This window comes from Herpailurus yagouaroundi, unplaced genomic scaffold, assembly GCF_014898765.1.
Source record: "Herpailurus yagouaroundi ecotype Mexico unplaced genomic scaffold, PumYag 67962, whole genome shotgun sequence".
NCBI lineage: Eukaryota > Metazoa > Chordata > Mammalia > Carnivora > Felidae > Herpailurus > Herpailurus yagouaroundi.
Genome location: NW_024420744.1, coordinates 4499 through 23804, shown reverse-complemented (window position 1 = coordinate 23804; position 19306 = coordinate 4499). Strand labels below are relative to the sequence as shown.

The 19306-nt window shown below is 37.4% G+C and overlaps 1 protein-coding gene across 1 annotated transcript; it reads left to right on the top strand.

Moving 5' to 3' along the window:
* Positions 1-11587: 11587 nt before the first annotated feature.
* On the top strand, positions 11588-18168 carry LOC121026269 (dedicator of cytokinesis protein 3-like; the record flags this gene model as incomplete). The annotated part of the gene is made up of 3 exons (XM_040469132.1): positions 11588-11720; positions 16674-16734; positions 18021-18168. Coding segments are annotated over exons 1-3 (335 nt in total), but the record flags the coding sequence as incomplete, so codon positions are not given.
* Positions 18169-19306: the final 1138 nt, after the last annotated feature.

Below are 19306 nucleotides of genomic sequence, written 5' to 3'. Positions count from 1 at the left end.
GTTTTTTGGTGGAATCTTTTGGGTTTTCCATATAGAGTATCATGTCATCTGCAGAGAGTGAAAGTTTAACCTGCTCCTGGCCAATTTGGATGCCTTTTATTTCTTTGTGTTGTCTGATTGCAGAGGCTAAGGCTTCCAATACTTAGTTGAATAACAGTGGCGAGAGTGGACATCCCTGTCTCAGTCCTGACCTTAGGGGGAAAGCTCTCAGTTTTTCCCCATTGAGGATGATATTAGCATTGGGTTGCTCGTATATGGCTTTTATGATCTCGAGGTATGATCCTTCTGTCCCTACTTTCTTGAGGGTTTTTTTCAAGAAAGGATGCTGTATTTTGTCAAATGCTTTCTCTGCATCTATTGAGATCATATGGTTCTTGTCCTTTCTTTTATTGATGTGATGAATCACGTTAATTGTTTTGTGGATATTGAACCAGCCCTGAATCCCAGGTATAAATCCCACTTGGTCACGGTGAATAATTTTTTTAATGTATTGTTGGAGCCAGTTGGCTAATATCTTATTGAGGATTTTTGCATCCATGTTCATCAGGGAAATTGGTCTATAGGTCTCTTTTTTAGTGGGGTCTCTGTCTGGTTTTGGAATCAGGGTAATGCTGGCTTCATGGAAAGAGTTTGGAAGTTTTCCTTCCATTTCTATTTTTTGGAACAGCTTCAAGAGAATAGGTGTTAACTCTTCCTTAAATGTTTGGTAGAATTCCCCTGGGCACCCATCTCGCCCTGGACTCTTGTTTTTTTGGCAGATTTTTTATTACTAATTCGATTTCCTAACTGGTTATGGGTCTGTTCAAATTTTCTATTTCTTCCTGTTTCAGTTTTGGTAGTGTATATGTTTCTACAAATTTGTCCATTTCTTCCAGATTGCCCATTTTGTTGGCATATAATTGCTCATAATATTCTCTTATTATTGTTTTTATTTCTGTTGTGTTGGTTGTGATTTCTCCTCTTCCATTCTTGATTTTACTTATTTGGGACCTTTCCTTTTTCTTCTTGATCAGACTGGCTAGTGGTTTATCAGTTTTGTTAATTCTTTCAAAGAACCATCTTCTGGCTTCATTGATCTGTTTTACTGTTTTTTTGGTTTCAATAGCATTAATTTCTGCTCTAATCTTTATTATTTCCTGTCTTCTGCTGGTTTTGGGTTTTATTTGCTGTTCTTTTTCCAGCTCCTTAAGGTGTAAGGTTAGGTTGTGTATCTGAGATCTTTCTTCCTTCTTTAGGAAGGCCTGGATTGCCAAATACTTTCCTCTTATGACCGCCTTTGCTGCGTCCCAGAGGTTTTGGGTTGTGGTGCTATCATTAAATGATGTGTTTTAACCATTGGATAAGAAGAAACTAACTCACAATTGAGGAGTGAATGGTCAGTGCAGAAACGTAGAGGCAGGGATGAGGATACTCTCTGAAGAAGTTTGGTAGAAAAGAGTAGCAGAGCTGAGGGGACTTTTAGAAGGGAACATGAAGATAGGGGAGATAGTGTGATGAGGCATGGTCCTACAGGGACTGGGGAGAAGGGATGGAAATGCCTGGAATCACAAATAAGTTGGATTAGGCTCTGATAAATTTTGAAGACAACCATATCCAGTGATTTTTATTTTCTAATGAGGCTTAGGGAGAAATATTAATGTTTGGATCAGTCTCTGTGGGAAAGGAGGGATAGAAAGGGACAGGAGGGAACACTCTTTGAGTGCATGTGATGTGTCAAGCCCTATGCCAGGAGCTTTATAGTGTCACCTAATTCAGTCCCTACATCCACTCTAAATGTGAACACTTTGCTAGTATCCAGTCCAGGATTCAAGTCCTGGTCTGCCCCCTACTTTATTTCCATTACACCATACTGCCACAGGCATTCATAAGAGAATAGCCAAGCAGATTGCAGGATAACCATAAGATAGAAATAAGAAACTTTTAAGGAGACCTAATGGTCATCGTCATGGATTCCAGCAGCCAAGGGGTCTGTACGTGGTGACTACTCACTGTACCTTCTAAAAACAATAGGCAGATTTCTCTATCAGCAATCCCCTGAGGTACAGATTCTTGATGCCAGAATGTCGTATCACCGGAAGCGCATCAGGAGCCTAGGTTTAAGAGAAAAGCTGAGGAAAAAAAACTTAACTGGTATCCATAGAGGACTCATGTCGTTACAATACTCATGCCAGATCTGTAGGAGTGTGTGTGTGTGTGTGTGTGTGTGTGTGTGTGTGTGTGTGTTGTATAGCAGACCATGAAAAAACATGGGCAAATGGTATTTTTCTTACATCTGGGAATATATATTCTTCCTACTCTATATCATGCCAAACAGAGAAAAACGTGCAGTGAGTAAAGGAATGAAATTTAAAAGGACATAAATGTTCACATTCTGAACAAAGAACTGGAAAGCACAGAACAAAAGATTATCAATGTAAATGAGGGTAACGAGGGAGGAGGGGAACAAGATCAGAAAGATAACTCTTTCCAATGAAAATTTGGAGTACTCCTGCCAGGTTCCCGCTCATCGCATGAAGCAATGTATGAGAAGATGCTGATTAACTCTAAAAGTGTAGTAACATGTTGATAATTGCTCTCATCCTGTTCAAAACCTTGGTGTGTGTTTGTTTCATTTCCATTTTGCTGTGTAGGAATTCCAAAACGTAACTGTGAAGACTGGAAAGCCTTATGCACTGAATTCCTGGAGACAGGGATGTTTGTTCAAAGTTTGTTTTGCTTGCCATCAGATCCTACTAGTGAGAGTGAATTTTTGAGGCTATCCTTTTCTAGTTAGTAGAATATGCATTAAGAAATCATGATTAAAGGGGCGCCTGGGTGGCGCAGTCGGTTAAGCGTCCGACTTCAGCCAGGTCACGATCTCGCGGTCCGTGAGTTCGAGCCCCGCGTCAGGCTCTGGGCTGATGGCTCAGAGCCTGGAGCCTGTTTCCGATTCTGTGTCTCCCTCTCTCTCTGCCCCTCCCCCGTTCATGCTCTGTCTCTCTCTGTCCGAAAAATAAATAAACGTTGAAAAAAAAATTTAAGAAATCATGATTAAAAAAAAAAGAAATCATGATTAGATTATGTTGAGTATGATCTTTCATAAAAGACAGTCATTTTTCTATATTCCTGCCAAGACAGTGTTTTTACATGAAGCCTTAGAGAGCAAGCACACCTGAGCATTTAAGTCTTTCCCATTTGCATAGTAAATAAATTGGAAAACATTGTAATAAATAAATAAGAAAACATTAGGTCATGTTATCAGTGATTTGCTCTTAAATGCTTTATTTTTCTATGGTAATGCTTGACCACATATTTAAGTACAGTAAGATAAGTTACAAGGTAGCATTTTTTCTATATACTTGAGGAAAGAGTTCTTAGCCAAACTGTTTTTTTTTTTTTTTTTTCTTCAGCTCTCACTCATTTACTAGTTTCTTTCAGAACTACTAGGTCTGGGTTACTCTTGGGAAGTTACAAAGGACCTATCTATGAAGGGTGCATTTGTCTATACCAGACAAAAGAACTGTTCCTGAACTCAGAGAAGCAGCCACTGCTCTAACATTGCTTATTTGGCATCAAGGGCTAGCATGATTACTTTCCTCTGACACTCCAGACTGCTTGACCTTCAGCTGAGAAATATAAAAGTGTGGCACTTCTTTAGGCCCCATAGATTAGCAAAACACGTAAGAGTCAGAGTCGGTCTTCCTGCCTCTCAACTTCCCCACATGCATGTACACCTTTCTTAGAAGTATTATGACTTGAATGTTGGAGACGGCAAAGATGAACTGATTTAGCATTGTGCTGTCCTGTCAGCGGGGCCTCACCCTCACTGCACCCCCATTTATTCATCTACATGCTTTTTATTGTTAGCATTGAGAGCCCGATCCTGGCATGCGAGCATAAATCATTAGAGTGAAAACAACTGTAGCTTCCCACATAACTGATCCTTAAGTTACCATTTAGTTCCAATTTCACGAGAATTATGTTATTTCTTTTTTTTTTTTTAATTTTTTTTTTCAACGTTTATTTACCTTTGGGACAGAGAGAGACAGAGCATGAACGGGGGAGGGGCAGAGAGAGAGGGAGACACAGAATTGGAAACAGGCTCCAGGCTCTGAGCCATCAGCCCAGAGCCCGACGCGGGGCTCAAACTCCCGGACCGCGAGATCGTGACCTGGCTGAGGTCGGACGCCCAACCGACTGCGCCACCCAGGCGCCCCAGAATTATGTTATTTCTAAAGACCCTTTAGGGGCTGCACAATTAGAAAAATGCTATTATAAATGTTCAGGAATATGTGATAACACGTTTACTCATGTGTCTCTTTTGCTTTTCGAGAAAATGAAAAGAATCTGTTTCCTGGGATTGTTTGTCATTTGAGTCTCTGCTTGTTCCAAATCAGGCAAACCATGGTTCCCATCACCTCTCAGTCTCCTGGATGTGAATGCCATAAACTTCAAATAGACTAGGTGTCACCAGCAGAGCTGGAATGAGAGTTTGGCATAAATTTTCTAATCAAAAGGGTCAGGTGCCCCATGTGGGTAATAGGGATTATGGGGCTAGCTGGATTTTCTTCATGTAGCACCTCTGGAAGCCTAATCAAACAGATTCAGATTAGAATTGCAACTTGACCATTCTCTCTCTACTTTCTGATCTCAAGCTAGGAATTTTACCCCTCTGACTCTGTTTCTTCAGAGATGAAATACCAATTATGAGGACTAAACACAAGAAAAAAGGCAAGAAAAGAAACACTTTAAACAATGTCTGGTATATAAAAGATGCTCATTAAGTAGCTGCCGTTGCTGCTGCGACAGCAAGTGATAAGGACCTGGGGCTGCGTCTTCCACCCATCTCTTTTCCCTGAGCTTTAGACTTGGGCTTTTTATCGGCCTGTTTTTGGTTCACCTACATATCCCACAGAGACTTCAAATTCAGCATACACATCTGAACTTTATATCTTCCCTGGTTGACACCAGATGCAATCAACTGCTACATGTGGTCAGCTTATATCTCACATCCATTCTCTGTCTTCTGTTCCTAAAAAGCATCATAGCTTGATGGGGCTGCTCCAATTATCCTGCGAGTATTTTCTATATTATCAACTTGCCTTCAACACTGTGGCCCTAGTGATCATTCTAAAGATTTAAGAGATCAACATTGTTTCTCATAGTTGAACTTTCCTGGCCTCTATAAGGCCCATAATGAGGTTTTCCAAACTTGGTAATCCTAACAACTGAGACTTTTAAAAAAATACAAATTCTTGGATTCTCTCCAGAAGTCCTCTTTGAGTCCTTTCCTCTGGAGATTCTGATCCAGAAGACCTGGGATGGAGTCCAGGAATCTTCATTTTAATAAACTGCCAGTTATTCCTGATGATAGCCAAGTTTGGAGAACCCCCACATGTAAGTCCACACTGTGGATTTGTCCACTGTGTTACATAGCACTTTGATCACTCCCCACCTTTCCAGTGCCCTCCTAATTCATGCTTGGAGCCTTCCCACCATCAAGTTGCCTCAGACCTCTGAGAGTCTGCATTTGAAGCACTCTCCTGAAATCTCCTTCTCTTCATCTCTAACTACCCCTTACCAAAGCTGAAAGCCTGGCAATATTGCAAGAATCCTTTACGGTATCTCCTTTGGGCAGCCTACCCTAATCCCAGTAGAACTTGTCAGCAGTCCCTTTCTATGTAACTATAGCATTTTCACATTGTGTTGTAATTTTTGCTTTATGTGGGTCTCTGAGTAGACTCAAAGCCTTGAGGATAGGGAGGGACCATTTCATTTCTCTATTCCCAGTATCCAACTCAGTTGGATAAACCTAGAGGTTTATGAATGCTGGTTGAAAGAATGAAAAGGAGAGAAGAAGGCTGGAAAGAATCCTTTGAGTTGTACTAGTAGTTATAAAATATTCTTTGGAGCCCTGAAGTATCTCAGGGACAGGTAGTGATTGGTTAGCAAAGAGGCCTAAGTAGGGAGGACTCCTCCCTCTGTTCTGCTTCCCCCCACCTCTGATTCAACCAAAGTAGTTCTCTTTATAAATCTTTCATATATTGAACAGTGTAAGGTTTCATTGAAAAGAGAAAAGCTGATGCTAAAAAATTTGAAAACCACAGTAGTGATTTGCCTCTATGAAACCACTTTATATGCATTTCTGTTGTTGTGCTTCAGAATGCAGTGGGGAAACTTGAAGAACTTGAGAAATGAGCCAAGTGACCTAAATTGGAAAATGAATCTATGAGGAAATACTAGAGGTTTTTTAATCTGTTGGAATGTACTGTGTAGTACCACCTTGGGGCTACTTGTCCATTTTTAAGCACCTGGGAGGTTATCATGAGAAAGATGCTAAATATTTGCCATCCATCTCCACAGAGGACCAAATGGGAAACATGAAGATTAGTTGAAAGAGTTGAGAGAATTCCTCTGAATTTATTTGAGGAGCATGCTTATATTTCCAAAACAGAGTCTTCAGGAAACACTCTCCCTAAATATCAGAGACCGTTTCTGCTTCAGCATAGACTGGAACATCATTGGCAGTCACCGAACATTTGCTTTGAGGGATGCATAAATTAGCACCCATGGAGATGTGTATGAATGTGTGAATTAGAATTTTCATAAAATCAAGTGATATTAAAATTAAGACACTAGTAGACTTGTCACAGATTCAAATTATGGAATTCATTTGTAGCAACTTGCTCAATAATGTGAAGTTATGAAATTAATGTAGCTTCATATACTATTCATGCATAGCTTATCATAAAGACAACTAAATGCAGAGAAGCTCTCTTATAATGTTGCTTATTAAACAGTAAGAATTTAACACCATCTCTTTTTTTCTTTTGAAAGAATTGGAGTTTTCTCACCCATATTTAAGGGAAAACCTGATATTTTGCTCTCTTATAGAAGATGTTTGTAAAACCTCAAGAATAAATTTTACTCTTTTGGCCACAGTTCCTTTCATACCTTTGGGAAATCTGTAGCTCCGGTTGGCAAATAGATTTGATCAGCATTTATCAAACTTTGTTTGTACAGATTCCCTTGCCTTACACAAAAGCAGCTTGTGGGGTCAAATGTCACCTGTCCCACTTGGTATTTAAAACATATAACATTTTAAGCCTCTGTGAAGTCCTAGAGGATAGACACCTGTTTAACTGTATTTAATTCAGAATTTCCCGCTTTTTTGACCACTTCAGGAAACATTGGATAGATATTTGCCTTCAGATACTTTGAATGTTAATAGAAAGCATCATTTGGAAATCTTGCCATTCACAACTACGTGGATGGAACTAGAGGGTATTAGGCTAAGTGAAATTAGTCAGAGAAAGAGAAATATCATATGACTTCACTCATTTGAGGACTTAAAGATACAAAGCAGATGAACATAAGGGAAGGGAAGCAAAAATATAAAAACAGGGAGGGGATAAAGACATAAGAGACTCTTAAATATGGAGAACAAACAGAGGGTTACTGGAGGGGTTGTGGGGGGTGGGGGTTGGGGGGCTAAATGGGTAAGGGGCATTAAGGAATCTACTCCTGAAATCATTGTTGCACTGTATGCTAACTAACTTTGATGTAAATTTAAAAAGTAAATTAAATAAAAAATTTTAAAAAAAGAAAGCATCATTTGTTTATCATACCTGAGAAGCTAGCAAAACAGGAAACAATTAGATGTATTCCCAAAGCTCCATGAAATGAAAAAACAGTTCTTTTTTTCACAAATTGTGAAGAAGGCTAGGTGAAACCAGAAGCATGAAAGGCTCTAGGAAATTTGAAGGTCATGTGGGCACTATAAGAACTCGGGCCTCCTCTCACTGTTGAGGAGAAAGATAAGTTCTTGGATTCTGATAGGACCAGCAACCCTGCCACTCAGGAATTTGTTTTATATACCCTTTTATCTTTGGACCAGAGCTTGATGTAGCCTCTCCAAACGACACACCTCTCTGTGGGTATCTAGCAGCTCCCAACAGCAACCTCCCTGATAGACGTCTGCCCTTGAGAGATTCACAGATTGGTAGTGTGAGAGTATAGCCGTTGCAGGTGTTCCTTCAAAGATGCAGAAGTAATGATACGTTCTCTTGAAAAGACATAAACTTCCTAAAAATACATTTATACTCCTGTATCAAGTTAAGAGCTAACTGGGTGGTTGTTAAATGCATTATACACATGTTGGGATAGATCAACTACAATAACAGAAAAATGTTACTTTGATGTGCTTGTTTCCTGTTTCTCTGATAAGCTTCAACTTTCCATTACTAAAACTACAAACTTATTTGTATCTACACCTGTTGTTTCCTCCTGGGTTCTTTCCTTGATTCTCTCAGTTCTTCTAGGACGTGGGAACCTTTTTTTCCTTTGCCAATTATTTTCTGTCTTTCCTCTGTCTTCAGTATCTCATCTTCTTCTAACATTGTCCTAATATAAGTTACCTTGGGTGCCTGGGTGGCTTAGTCAGTTAAGCATCTGACTTTAGCTCAGGTCATGATCTCACAGCTCATGAGTTTGAGCCCTGTGTCGGGCTCTGTGCTAACAGCCTAGTACCTGGAGTCTGCTTTGGATTCTGTGTCTCCCTCTCTCTCTCTACCCCACCCCTGCTTGTGCTCGGACTCCCTCTCCTTCAAAATAAATAAACATTAAAAAACAATTTTTAAAAAAAGAAGTAAGTGTCCTTTGGTGCATCCCATCTTTTTTTGAAGTCAGGTTGTTGAACTGTAATTTGCATGTAGTAAAATTCACTCTTTTTAATACATCCTTTGATGAGTTTTGACAAATTTATAGTTGTGAAACCACCACCATATTCAAGAAGTAGAACCTTTCATCACCCCAGAAATTTCCCTCATGCACCTTTGCAGTCAATCCCTGCCCTCCTTCCTCAACCCTGGCAACTCCTGATCTGGTTTCCATCCTTACAGTTTTGCCTATTCTAGATTATAAGTGAAGATATACAGTATATGGTCTTTTGTGATTGATTGGCTTCTTTCACTTAGCATACATTTTTGAGATTCATCCATATTATTATATATCTCAGTAGTTCTTATTGTGAAGTAATATATATTTTTATTAATATAAAATTATATATTTTATTAAATAAAAATATATATTTTATATAATATATATATATATAATCCACCATTGTGTGGATATTCCATTATATGGATTGTCCAATCATTTCCTTTTGGACATTTGGGTTCTTTACAGTTTCTATTAGGAATAAAGCTGCTTCAGATATTCACTTTTGGTCTTTGTGTGGACATAAGTTTTCATTTCTGCTGAGTAAATACCTAAAAGTAGAATTGTTGGGTCATGTAATATGTTTAACTTTATAAGAAACTCTCAGACTATTTTCTAAAGTGGCTGTACCATTTTGTATTTCCCTCAACAGTTTATGAGAGGTCTAGTTGCTCTACATTCTCACCAGTCCTTTGTGTATCTAATCTTTAGTTTTAGCCATTCTAATAGGTGTATAGTGGTACCTCACTGTGCTTAATGTTTGTTTCTCTAATGATTAATGTTTTCTTAAGCTTATTTGCTATCCCTGTATGTTCTTTGGTGAAGATCTGTTCAAATATTTTGTTCATTTTTAAATTGAGTTATTACTTATAAAGAACTCTCAGAACTCAATAGTGTGTTCTCCATACAGTCCTTTCTTAGATGAGTGTTTGTAAATATTTTCTCTGTCTATAGCTTGTCTTTTCACTTTCTTAAGAGTATCTTTCTAAGAGAAGATGGTTTTAATTTTGATAAGTACAGTTTATCATTTTGTTGTGATTCACGATATTTTCTTAATAATCTGAGATCACAAATATTTTTCTTTAATGCTAAATATAGAAATAATAAATGTGAGTAAAATATAAAAATGTACTTGTCTTCATTTTTTTCCTGTGTTTTCTTCTTACAGTTTTATAGTTTTAGCTCCTATATTTAGGTCTATGATCCATTCAAGTTAATTGCGTTGTAGGCAAGGATCACAGTTTAGTTTTTTTCATATAGATTGTTAAGCACGATTTGTTGAAATTACTATGCTCCTTTGATGAATTATGGTGCCTTTATTGATAATTGTTTGTGTGTGTGTGTGTGTGTGTGTGTACACATGTTAATAAAGACCTCCCTCAACCCAACATGCCCATTCAGCTATAAATTCATCACTTCCACCTTTTCATAGTTTTTCACTGAAGAGTAGTCTAGACTCACTGTTTCTGCCTTCTCACTTCTTACTTCTCACACTGGGCTCTTTCTCTACCATTCCACTAAAACAGTTATTGCAAGAATCACATTAGTCTCTTTTCTGAACTGTCAGGGACACTCTTGTGCTTCGCTCATTTGATTCTCAATGGCCTTTGACCTCAATGATCCCTCCCTCCTCTTTTGGACATTTTCTTTCCTTGACTGACATAACATCCCACCATCCTCCTTATTTTTGTTGTTTTTCTGTTTGTCCCCATTGTCTACTTTGCTAGCTGTATTTCTCTTGCCTACTTCCTAAATATCAATGTCCCTCAGGATTCCAACCAAAGCCGTTTTTTTTCTTCTCCTTCTGTGTACATCTTCTCCTTATTCCCATCCAATCCCCTGGCTGAAAAAAATCTCAAGTTTACATCTGGCCCAAATAATTTCTCAGCTTCATTTATGCATATTTAATTGTCTACCAGGACCACAAGCTTTATGAAAAAAAGTACCTTGTATGTATCTTGTTCCCATTTGTATTCCCATGTTTAGCACACAGAATTTAACAACTATTTGTTGACTAAATGAACAGATGAATACATGAACAAAGTAAGCAACCTATGAAGTTGATATTAATTCTAGTACAATATTTTAATATTTACCTTTTTACTGATACCACATGTATGTAGTGAGTACATGACTGTGGGCACAGAAGAAATAAATTACTATTAGAATCACATACTTAGTCTTTGCCATGGCTCAGTTTTCCTGTTGCAGTTGGTGGGGAGCCTTGGGATGAAGAGGTGGGAAACAGCCTGGGCAGGAGCAGGCTACAGTGAGAGAGTGAAGAGACACCTCTCCAGATGTCACAAACACTCTGTCTCAGGTTTTTTAATCCAGTAATTTCCTTCAGGAATTAAGGAATAACTGTGTTGTTTGAGGAATAAAATATTTTAATGACCCCATTAAATGCCGATGGTAACTTTAGTTATAATACATTATTTCTCTTTGACTTTTTGCCCAAATTTTTGTAAGTCCCTATAACATTTTTTTTAGTACTAAAATTATTCTTAAGATTTTTATAGGAAGACGTAAACTGGGTAATGTAGGTTCTTTTGGCTCTAGTATGATGAACATTTTTATGATCCATGGTTCAATCAGAGAATGTGTATGTTTGTTATGGGCTTAGAGTTATGACTGGAGCTTTGGGTGTATTTGGAAAAAAATACTAGATACTATCTTCATTTTGCCCCTCAGGGAGCACACACCTTTAGGGAGAGAAGAGCCACAACCAGCAAATAAACAACAGCTGTTAGGTAGTTTATAGTGTCCAGTGCATGCTGCTTGGCAAGAAAAATAGTGTCCTGCCATTAGACATGTACTTTTGGCCTTGCCTGTCACTATGAGCTGTCTGAAAGTGTTTAGGGTTTCTCTATAAATGCCCTTTTTATTTGTTTTGGAGCATGTGGTCCCTTACATTTCTCTGTCTCTCTCTCCTACATTTCAGTGAGCGGTTTCTGGTGAGACTGAACAAGAATGGTGGGCCAAGGAACCCAGAGAAGATAGAACGAATGTGTGCCCTTTTTACAGTATGTGCAAATTCTCTTTCCCTTCACTGCTGTTGACTCTAGCCAGGGGCCTCCTGTGTGGATATTGTCACCCTGGAAACAAGCATTTATTCTTCTCCACACACTGGGGAGAATAGGACTTGATTTATGTTTCTATCAGGTTTTAATGAAATATTTAAAGAAAACTGAAATCAACCACAATTTTTAATTGAACTTTTTGTTAAAGAAATATAATCAAATACATTTTACTAGTGTAGATTTTAATAAGCTATTTAATAGAATAGACAAAACCTGAGAGAATTCTGTCTTTCTTACTTTTCTTATTTAAGGCCACTGGGAATTTCTCTGATGTAGAAGTATAGTTTCTCTAAAGGCATCCACCAGATTTATAGCTTTGCAGCTTTTTAGTGAGTGCAGAGTGCATAGAAAGAGAGACAAACTAAGTAGTTCATCTCTCTCACATACCAAATGGAGGGTCTTTTCCTGCTATTATCTATACTTTCATTTTTTCCAAATAACCATGCTATCATTGATGGTCTCTAAGACCATAGGCATCAGCTCAGAGAAGTCTTATTAATCTGCTTATGGAAAGTGCTCAGTCTTACAATACCACGTTGCCTTATGAATTCTTCAGGTTGATTCTGATTTACTAAATGTTTTTTATTTAGTTAAAAAACTAAGTGTTCAGCTTTGTTTATTTCAGTTAATTTATTTGCTAAAGGAAAAAACAAGACTATGTTACAATTTTAAACCAGTTTTGACTCTCACGGATTCTTTAATTTGCTTCAGTGATACTGAGATACATTAAGACCCATAAATGAAAGGAGGTGTGATAGTCTCACAGTGCCATTGCCCTTATGTGTGGTGCATGGTTGATAGGTGACAGTCAGGTAGCTCAGAGCTTACATTGTGCCTCTTAAACACAAGTGGAACTTATCTAAGGATCCGATATGTGACTTCCTCTGAAAGATAAAATTGGATTTGTTTACCTGACTTTTTTGTTCATTTACCACAACTTTATCTTTCAAAATCTCAATGTTACTGCAGAATCAGAAGCCACTTTCACGGGGATAGCTTCTAGTGAAAATGCTCCAGATATACAGAAAGATTTATAAGACTAGTAAAGATAAAGTGATTTTTTTAATCCATCTTTGAATCTCCTAAACCTTAGGAGATAATACGGGAAGAAAGCAGGTAAAGCAGACCTATGAAGGCAGTTAAGGGAGGTGCAGTGGGTTAGTCTGGGAAAATCAACACTGTTTCTTCAGTAGGAAAGAACAAGGGAAAAAGTACAAGTTGCAGTTCCTTGGATTTAGGTTAGAATATTGGGGGAGAGCTTCTGAAGTGAGAGTGTCTAAACACTGAGATAATCCTCTGGGGCCATTTTTCTGAAACAATTAGTAAGAAATGAGACACGCATCTGTCTACAATGCCTCCGTGACTATAGGAGGTCTTTCTGGATCCTGGCTCTCTGATATTATTTGGTTAAAGCAGCAAAAGAAATCATTGATTCCTTGTTCTTTGGCATCAGAGCTTTGTGCATGTGCTATCCTTGAATATCATGAGTGCAGTCCTTGTCTCTTGAAAAATGAACTTAATTATGATGATGTTTCAATGTAATTACAGTAAATCAAAAATTTCATTTCGCAGCGTTTTAATTATCTATATTGGCCCAGAGGCCTAAGCTGTACTCTGACTTTATAAATCAAAGATGCACATAACATTCATGATGTGCTCTTATTCTGCCACAATGGGAAGACACAAGGCTGCTAAAAATACCACTTACTTCCCTTTGCACTATAGCCCTGGATTTTTTTAAGATCCCAAGAAGTGATTTGAGAAATTTTTACAAAGCACATGAAATTTTTGAACAAGATCATCTTAGCCAGAATTTTCATGTTTAACTTTAAGTTATATGAAGTAATAATTTTGGTGGAACCTATTTTCTCACTTAAGACTTGAGTTCCTCCAGTGAGCTAAAGGAGTTTTAAAGATTGGCATATGTGCTACAAAGTTTGAGAATAAATGCACAAAAATGCAGCCAAAGCTGTGGTCGATGCCAGCCTGTTAGCTTACCTCAACATCAAGAAGAGAGAACCATACAAACTGCAGTTTTGCAGGATTACATAAGCAGACTTCAGAGCCACATTACAGACCAGCACATTACTCATGGTTCAACCCTGTTCTCTGTAAAACCTGTGTGTTTTTTTTTCTGACCTTGTTAGATTTCAGAGCTTCCTGTCCGGGAAGAATTTTATCAAGAAGGAGGTGTTTCATATTTATGTGAATGTCTAATACTGTGAGGATTTTGCTAACTTTCATGATAAACAGTGGCTATGAGTGTATGAGTGTGTGAGAACATGTCTGTGAATTTACTCATTATTCAATACCCAGTGATTCACACAAAGTGCCTGGCAAATACTAGGGCCTCCATAATGATTTGTTACATAAGTAAATGAATATGTTCATTTTTTATTATATTTGAGTGACCAAGTCAGAAAATGAACTTGTGCTGTTTTCCCTGCTTTCATTGGCATTAGATTTTCTACATTTATTTATACTCTTCTGCTTCTTCTGTAGCATAAGTATGAATAAATTGGCTTTGTTTTATATTTGTAAATCCCATTATCTCTACAGAAGAAGGGCAGTTCAGGCACAGGAAAGTGAGTTGACTTTTCCATGTTTCAAATGGAACATCATTAACTGAGTCTAAGATGCTGAACCCCGAGTAGGATTGGAGTATATATGCTCCAGTGAGTAAATCTAAATTCTTATTCTGCTCACCAGATGAATGGTGGGAATCTCTCCTCCCATCTTGGTTTTACAGGACTTGTAAGTATTTTAACCTGGATAGTCATACTTGGTACTTAGTCTTAACGACTGTATGTTTACTAACTCTGTGTTAACTGTGTTTAACCATACACTTATGTTTAATGTGATAGCTTTCACATTGAAATTTGACATTGAAATTATGTGGGACTGACAATAATTTTACTTAAAATGGTTTTTTTGTACTGAATATTACCATTACGTATTTATTCACTTCAAATAAATACCACACAGAGTTCTGGGTACCATGTACAACATGGTCAGAAAGGGCCCCTACTTGGAACTACTTGGGCAATACCATAAACTGTATTTAAGTTTTCTTTCTTCCACATACTAAGAGCCAAGAGAGAGGTCCTGTGCTCATGTGTACAGCTGATCTGATTATTGTTTGATCATCTTTGGTAACTGGCTTGAATTCTGAGATGTAGGGATTAGTAATTAAACTGGTTATTTGATAGTTTGGATTAACACAGTCCAAGCTATGTAGAAGGAACCATTTCATTTTGAAATGTGTCAAACATTTCTATATCTTTCAGTAAATAGATATATTTCAGCCCCCCCAAAAAAACACATATAAGTGGTAATCTGTTTTTTAATTTTTATTTGTTATTTAGTAGCCATTTTTAATGTGTCAAAATACAGTGATATTTTGAGGATGTCGTTTTAAATTACATTTCTAAATTAAAGAAACTGGTGAAATGGAACCTGAACCATACTTTTTCAATATCAAAAGACATCTTTCATGTAAAAATATTTCTTAGTGTTTCCAGAGATACCAACTCATGTTAAATTATTTTGTAATCTATTTCATTACAAGCACGTTTCATTATTCCGTCAAGAATTTGGTGAAACATCATAACCATCTAGAATCTAAAAGTTTCAGTTTCACCCTTGCACATTACTTTTTAATGTCTCCTTTCCTTTGGTATGTTTTGGCCCACTCCATAGGGTAGAGCTGGGACTGCGGGAGGCAAGCAAAGCCCAGGACCCTGAGAGTGAGACCTCCTTATTAAACTTTGCACCTTAGATGCCTTGCTTGCCTCACCCTGGTCCTAACCCTGCAACAAGGTATAAAAATAAAGCAAACATGGAGACTCTGGATCTCAAAGCTCATTCGAAATTATAACTGTCACTTGATTGTCCCTTTCCTGGATTTACTAAAAAGAAAAAAGCAAAGGGGACCAATCAGAAGATGAAAGATAGGAAGGAAAGGAAACGAAGGGACCTTTTCTTTAGAAGCAAAAGGGAAATCTTGGAAACCTGTCCCATTAAGGACAGGTTATTCCATCAATCATTATGAATTCACAACAGTATCTCAGAGTGAGCAGTGGTTGTTGACCTGGTGAAAAGTCTGAAACAGAGTATATATTAAAGAGTGTGTTATTACTTTAAGTACAATTGAAGTATAAATACATAATCATGATTTTTATAATGATAATTTTTATTTCAAAATGTGTTCTTAGCATAAATAACTTAATGTATAAAATCATTTTCATAACTCTAATTTTATAAGTTCCTGACTGGATCAGATTTGTTTACTTATAGGAAGTCCTTAGAATTTTCCAGATAAGATTATTTTCAGCATTATACTTCAGTATGGATGATGCATATCTGAAGTTAGAAATGGACATCCAATTATTGAGGTTTCATTAAGGCTAAATTAGTCTCTTCGCAAGGGAACATATCTACTGTATAATAATCATTGTGGACAAAAGAACAAACAAAAATTAGTAAAGAATAAACTTAGAATTTTAGTCATTAATAAGCTGATTGGTGTTTTCCCATTTTTTTCCTGCATTGAACACTCCTTTTGTTATATTTTCATGTGATATTAGAATAAACATGGATAAGGCAATATCAAGATGATTTATAATGTTAAAACTCTTGTAAATATTTGTTGGGTGTTCTCAATAAAAGCTGGAAAAATATTATCAATAAGACAAACTCCCAGAGGCATATAAGATATTCAAACTTTCACTGCAGGAATCTTATAAACACTAAATCTCTATGTGCTTTAGTCCTCCTCCCCATCTATAACATCTGCTAAAAGCAACAAAGGCAAATGATTATGAGGTTCAAAATGAATTTTTATTATTTTCTATGTATTTATTACCTTAATTTACTTGCTTTCTTTTCTTTCTTTAGGATCTGAGCAGCAAAGATATGAAGAGAGATTTATATATAGTTGCGCATGTGATACGAATAGGTACTGTTGACCTTATCCGTTCACATGACTAAGACCAGTCCACCTTGGGATAAGTATCTACTATGTTTGAGCTCTATCATCTCCCTAGCTCTTACCTACAATGTCAGGTCTCAGGATGAGCATCTAGCTTGTATTGGAACTCTACCTTAGGCTCAGCTGCTCTGGTAGCTATGAATTTGACATAAATGAAAGTATTTTTTTCACTTAAAATCTTCTGCTCCCTACTTGGTTTTGGACCCAAGCTCTTTATTTCAAGGGGTCTGATTTTTCATATTCTTTCTGTCACAATGCCCTGCCTTTGTACCAGCTTTCCATTTCAGAGATCTTACAGCGGGTTGCAGGCTTGCCAACTTAACTGGTGGTGAATGGCCTTTGTTGGATTTTGTATCCAAAAGTATGTATCTGTGCTATTTTCCAGTAAATTACTGTCCTTGCTGCAGTAGATGTATAGTATATCACTTTTACCACACCCAAGATGAAAACAGTGATTTTTGCTACTCTTCCATGGTTGATTTGCTCAGCTTTATTTCAGGTGTATGACATAATTTGGAGGGTATGACTAACCAAGTCTTCCTTGATAGGTTTGGGTTCTGGCATATCTTGTACATTTTTGTCAAAGAATATTTTTTAATCCTTTGCCAACAAAACACCTATTTTGCTATACTTTTGGGTTCTGTTTTGCTGTACTTCATAAGCATTTGCTGAGGTTCCAGTTTGGTTTTTGCAAGTCCTCTTGCCACTATAGGCACAGCCTTGGTAGGCAGGAGAGGCAAGCTCCCATTCACTTTCTGAGACTACTTTGGCTCCAGCAGTGGTTCAGGAGCAGCTGGAAGAATAACATATGGTTGTTTGGTTGGAAGAATAACACGTTGTTACTATCTTTGCATACATAGTTTTTACCTGGCAGCTAAAACATTAAACTTTGTATCCTTAATATGCCTAAGAAGTTTAAGTCTGTTAACACACTGGTTTTTCTAAGAAATTTGTAAAACCACGGTTTCATTCTAATATTATTAATAAATGGATTGTTGGTATTAAGGTAGATAATAAGTATGATCTATTGAATGTGGTGCAAGGGAAGAGCCCTGGCCAAAGGCCTGTTTGGCATTCCTCCACATACAGATTCTGCATCCTCGGATGGCTCCCTTCAATCCTAAATTAGTCTTCCAATTTAGTGTATCTCTAAGCTAGCACCTATATTTCTGGTATCCTTGGATGACAATCAGGTGATACTGGAAAGGAGCATGGAGTTCTCAGTGTGACTGGTGTTTCCTGCTGTGCTCCAGGCCGGATGCTCCTGAATGACTCAAAGAAAGGCCCTGCTCACCTGCACTACCGGCGACCATATGGCTGTGCAGTCCTAAGCATCCTGGATGTTCTACAGTCGCTCACAGAATTAAAGGAAGAAAAGGACTTTGTTCTTAAGGTTTACACGTAAGTAATAGACATAAAAAATATTAATGATTTGCAACATAAGGCATTCCAGCACTACCCTTGAGAGCAGCAGCGTTCAAGCTTTGTGGGACACAAAACCACCAGAGTATGTAGGATAGGGAGTTTTTTGAAAATGCAGAGATTTTGATCTAAGGTTTGGGGTGGGGCTCAGGAAGCTATATTCTTAGAAAGTTTCCCACGTGATCCTAAAGCAGCTAAATTTGGAAAATTCTATCCTAAGCTAGAAGTCTGGCAGTATAATCTTCTAAACTGCCTCTTCTATTTAGGATTAACCAACATTATTACATATTTATAGAAAAGCTAATAATGCAATTTCTTATGTGTTTTGGATGTAAGAGTCATCTTTGTCTAATACTTGCCCCCTAGCTATTGTAACTGAGGTAGGTACCAATGCAGATTGCTTCAAAGAATGATCACGAGTCAAATTGCCTGTCTTTAAAGAAAAACAAGTTTTTCTGAGGAGCTGTGGCTTCACTCTTCACATCTGGGACCACAGATCCATAAGTCACACCCAGTTAGCCCTGGCATTATTTTTAGTGTTCAACAGCCAATGAATCTGCCTTATAGAAGCAGTGCATCCTCCTCCTGATTCTTGTTAAGCAATAGAAAAAAACAAATGAAGCAAAGAAACATGGAATTGAGGCATATCATCAGTCTTTTCAGGTAGAGACTTAGGAATGAATAGTAGTGCTGAAAACATGATCAGTGGAGAGTTTAGTGAGTTTTCAAAGCAAGTATATTTCTAACTATGAGAATTAAAAAAAAAAACAAAAAACAATTATCTGTCCTCTATGGTTTTAACCCAATACTGTTTTCCCAAATAAAATCTAATACTGTCAATCACCATGTTAATATATCTTCACCATAATATTGTATGGATATTTTTCTGTATTATCTGTTATGATTCAGGCATAAAATGAACTTACTTCACAATTACACTTAATTTGGGCCTTTATAAAATCAACCACACTTTTATTGATTTCAAAATAAAAATACAGACCCCCTTATTACATATTTTGCCATAAGTACTATTCTGTTCAGAGTTCTGTACTTTATGGGATGAGGATCTTTCTTTGGAATAGTAACCTAAAAAGGAAATTTTGGTGGGTTTTCTCTT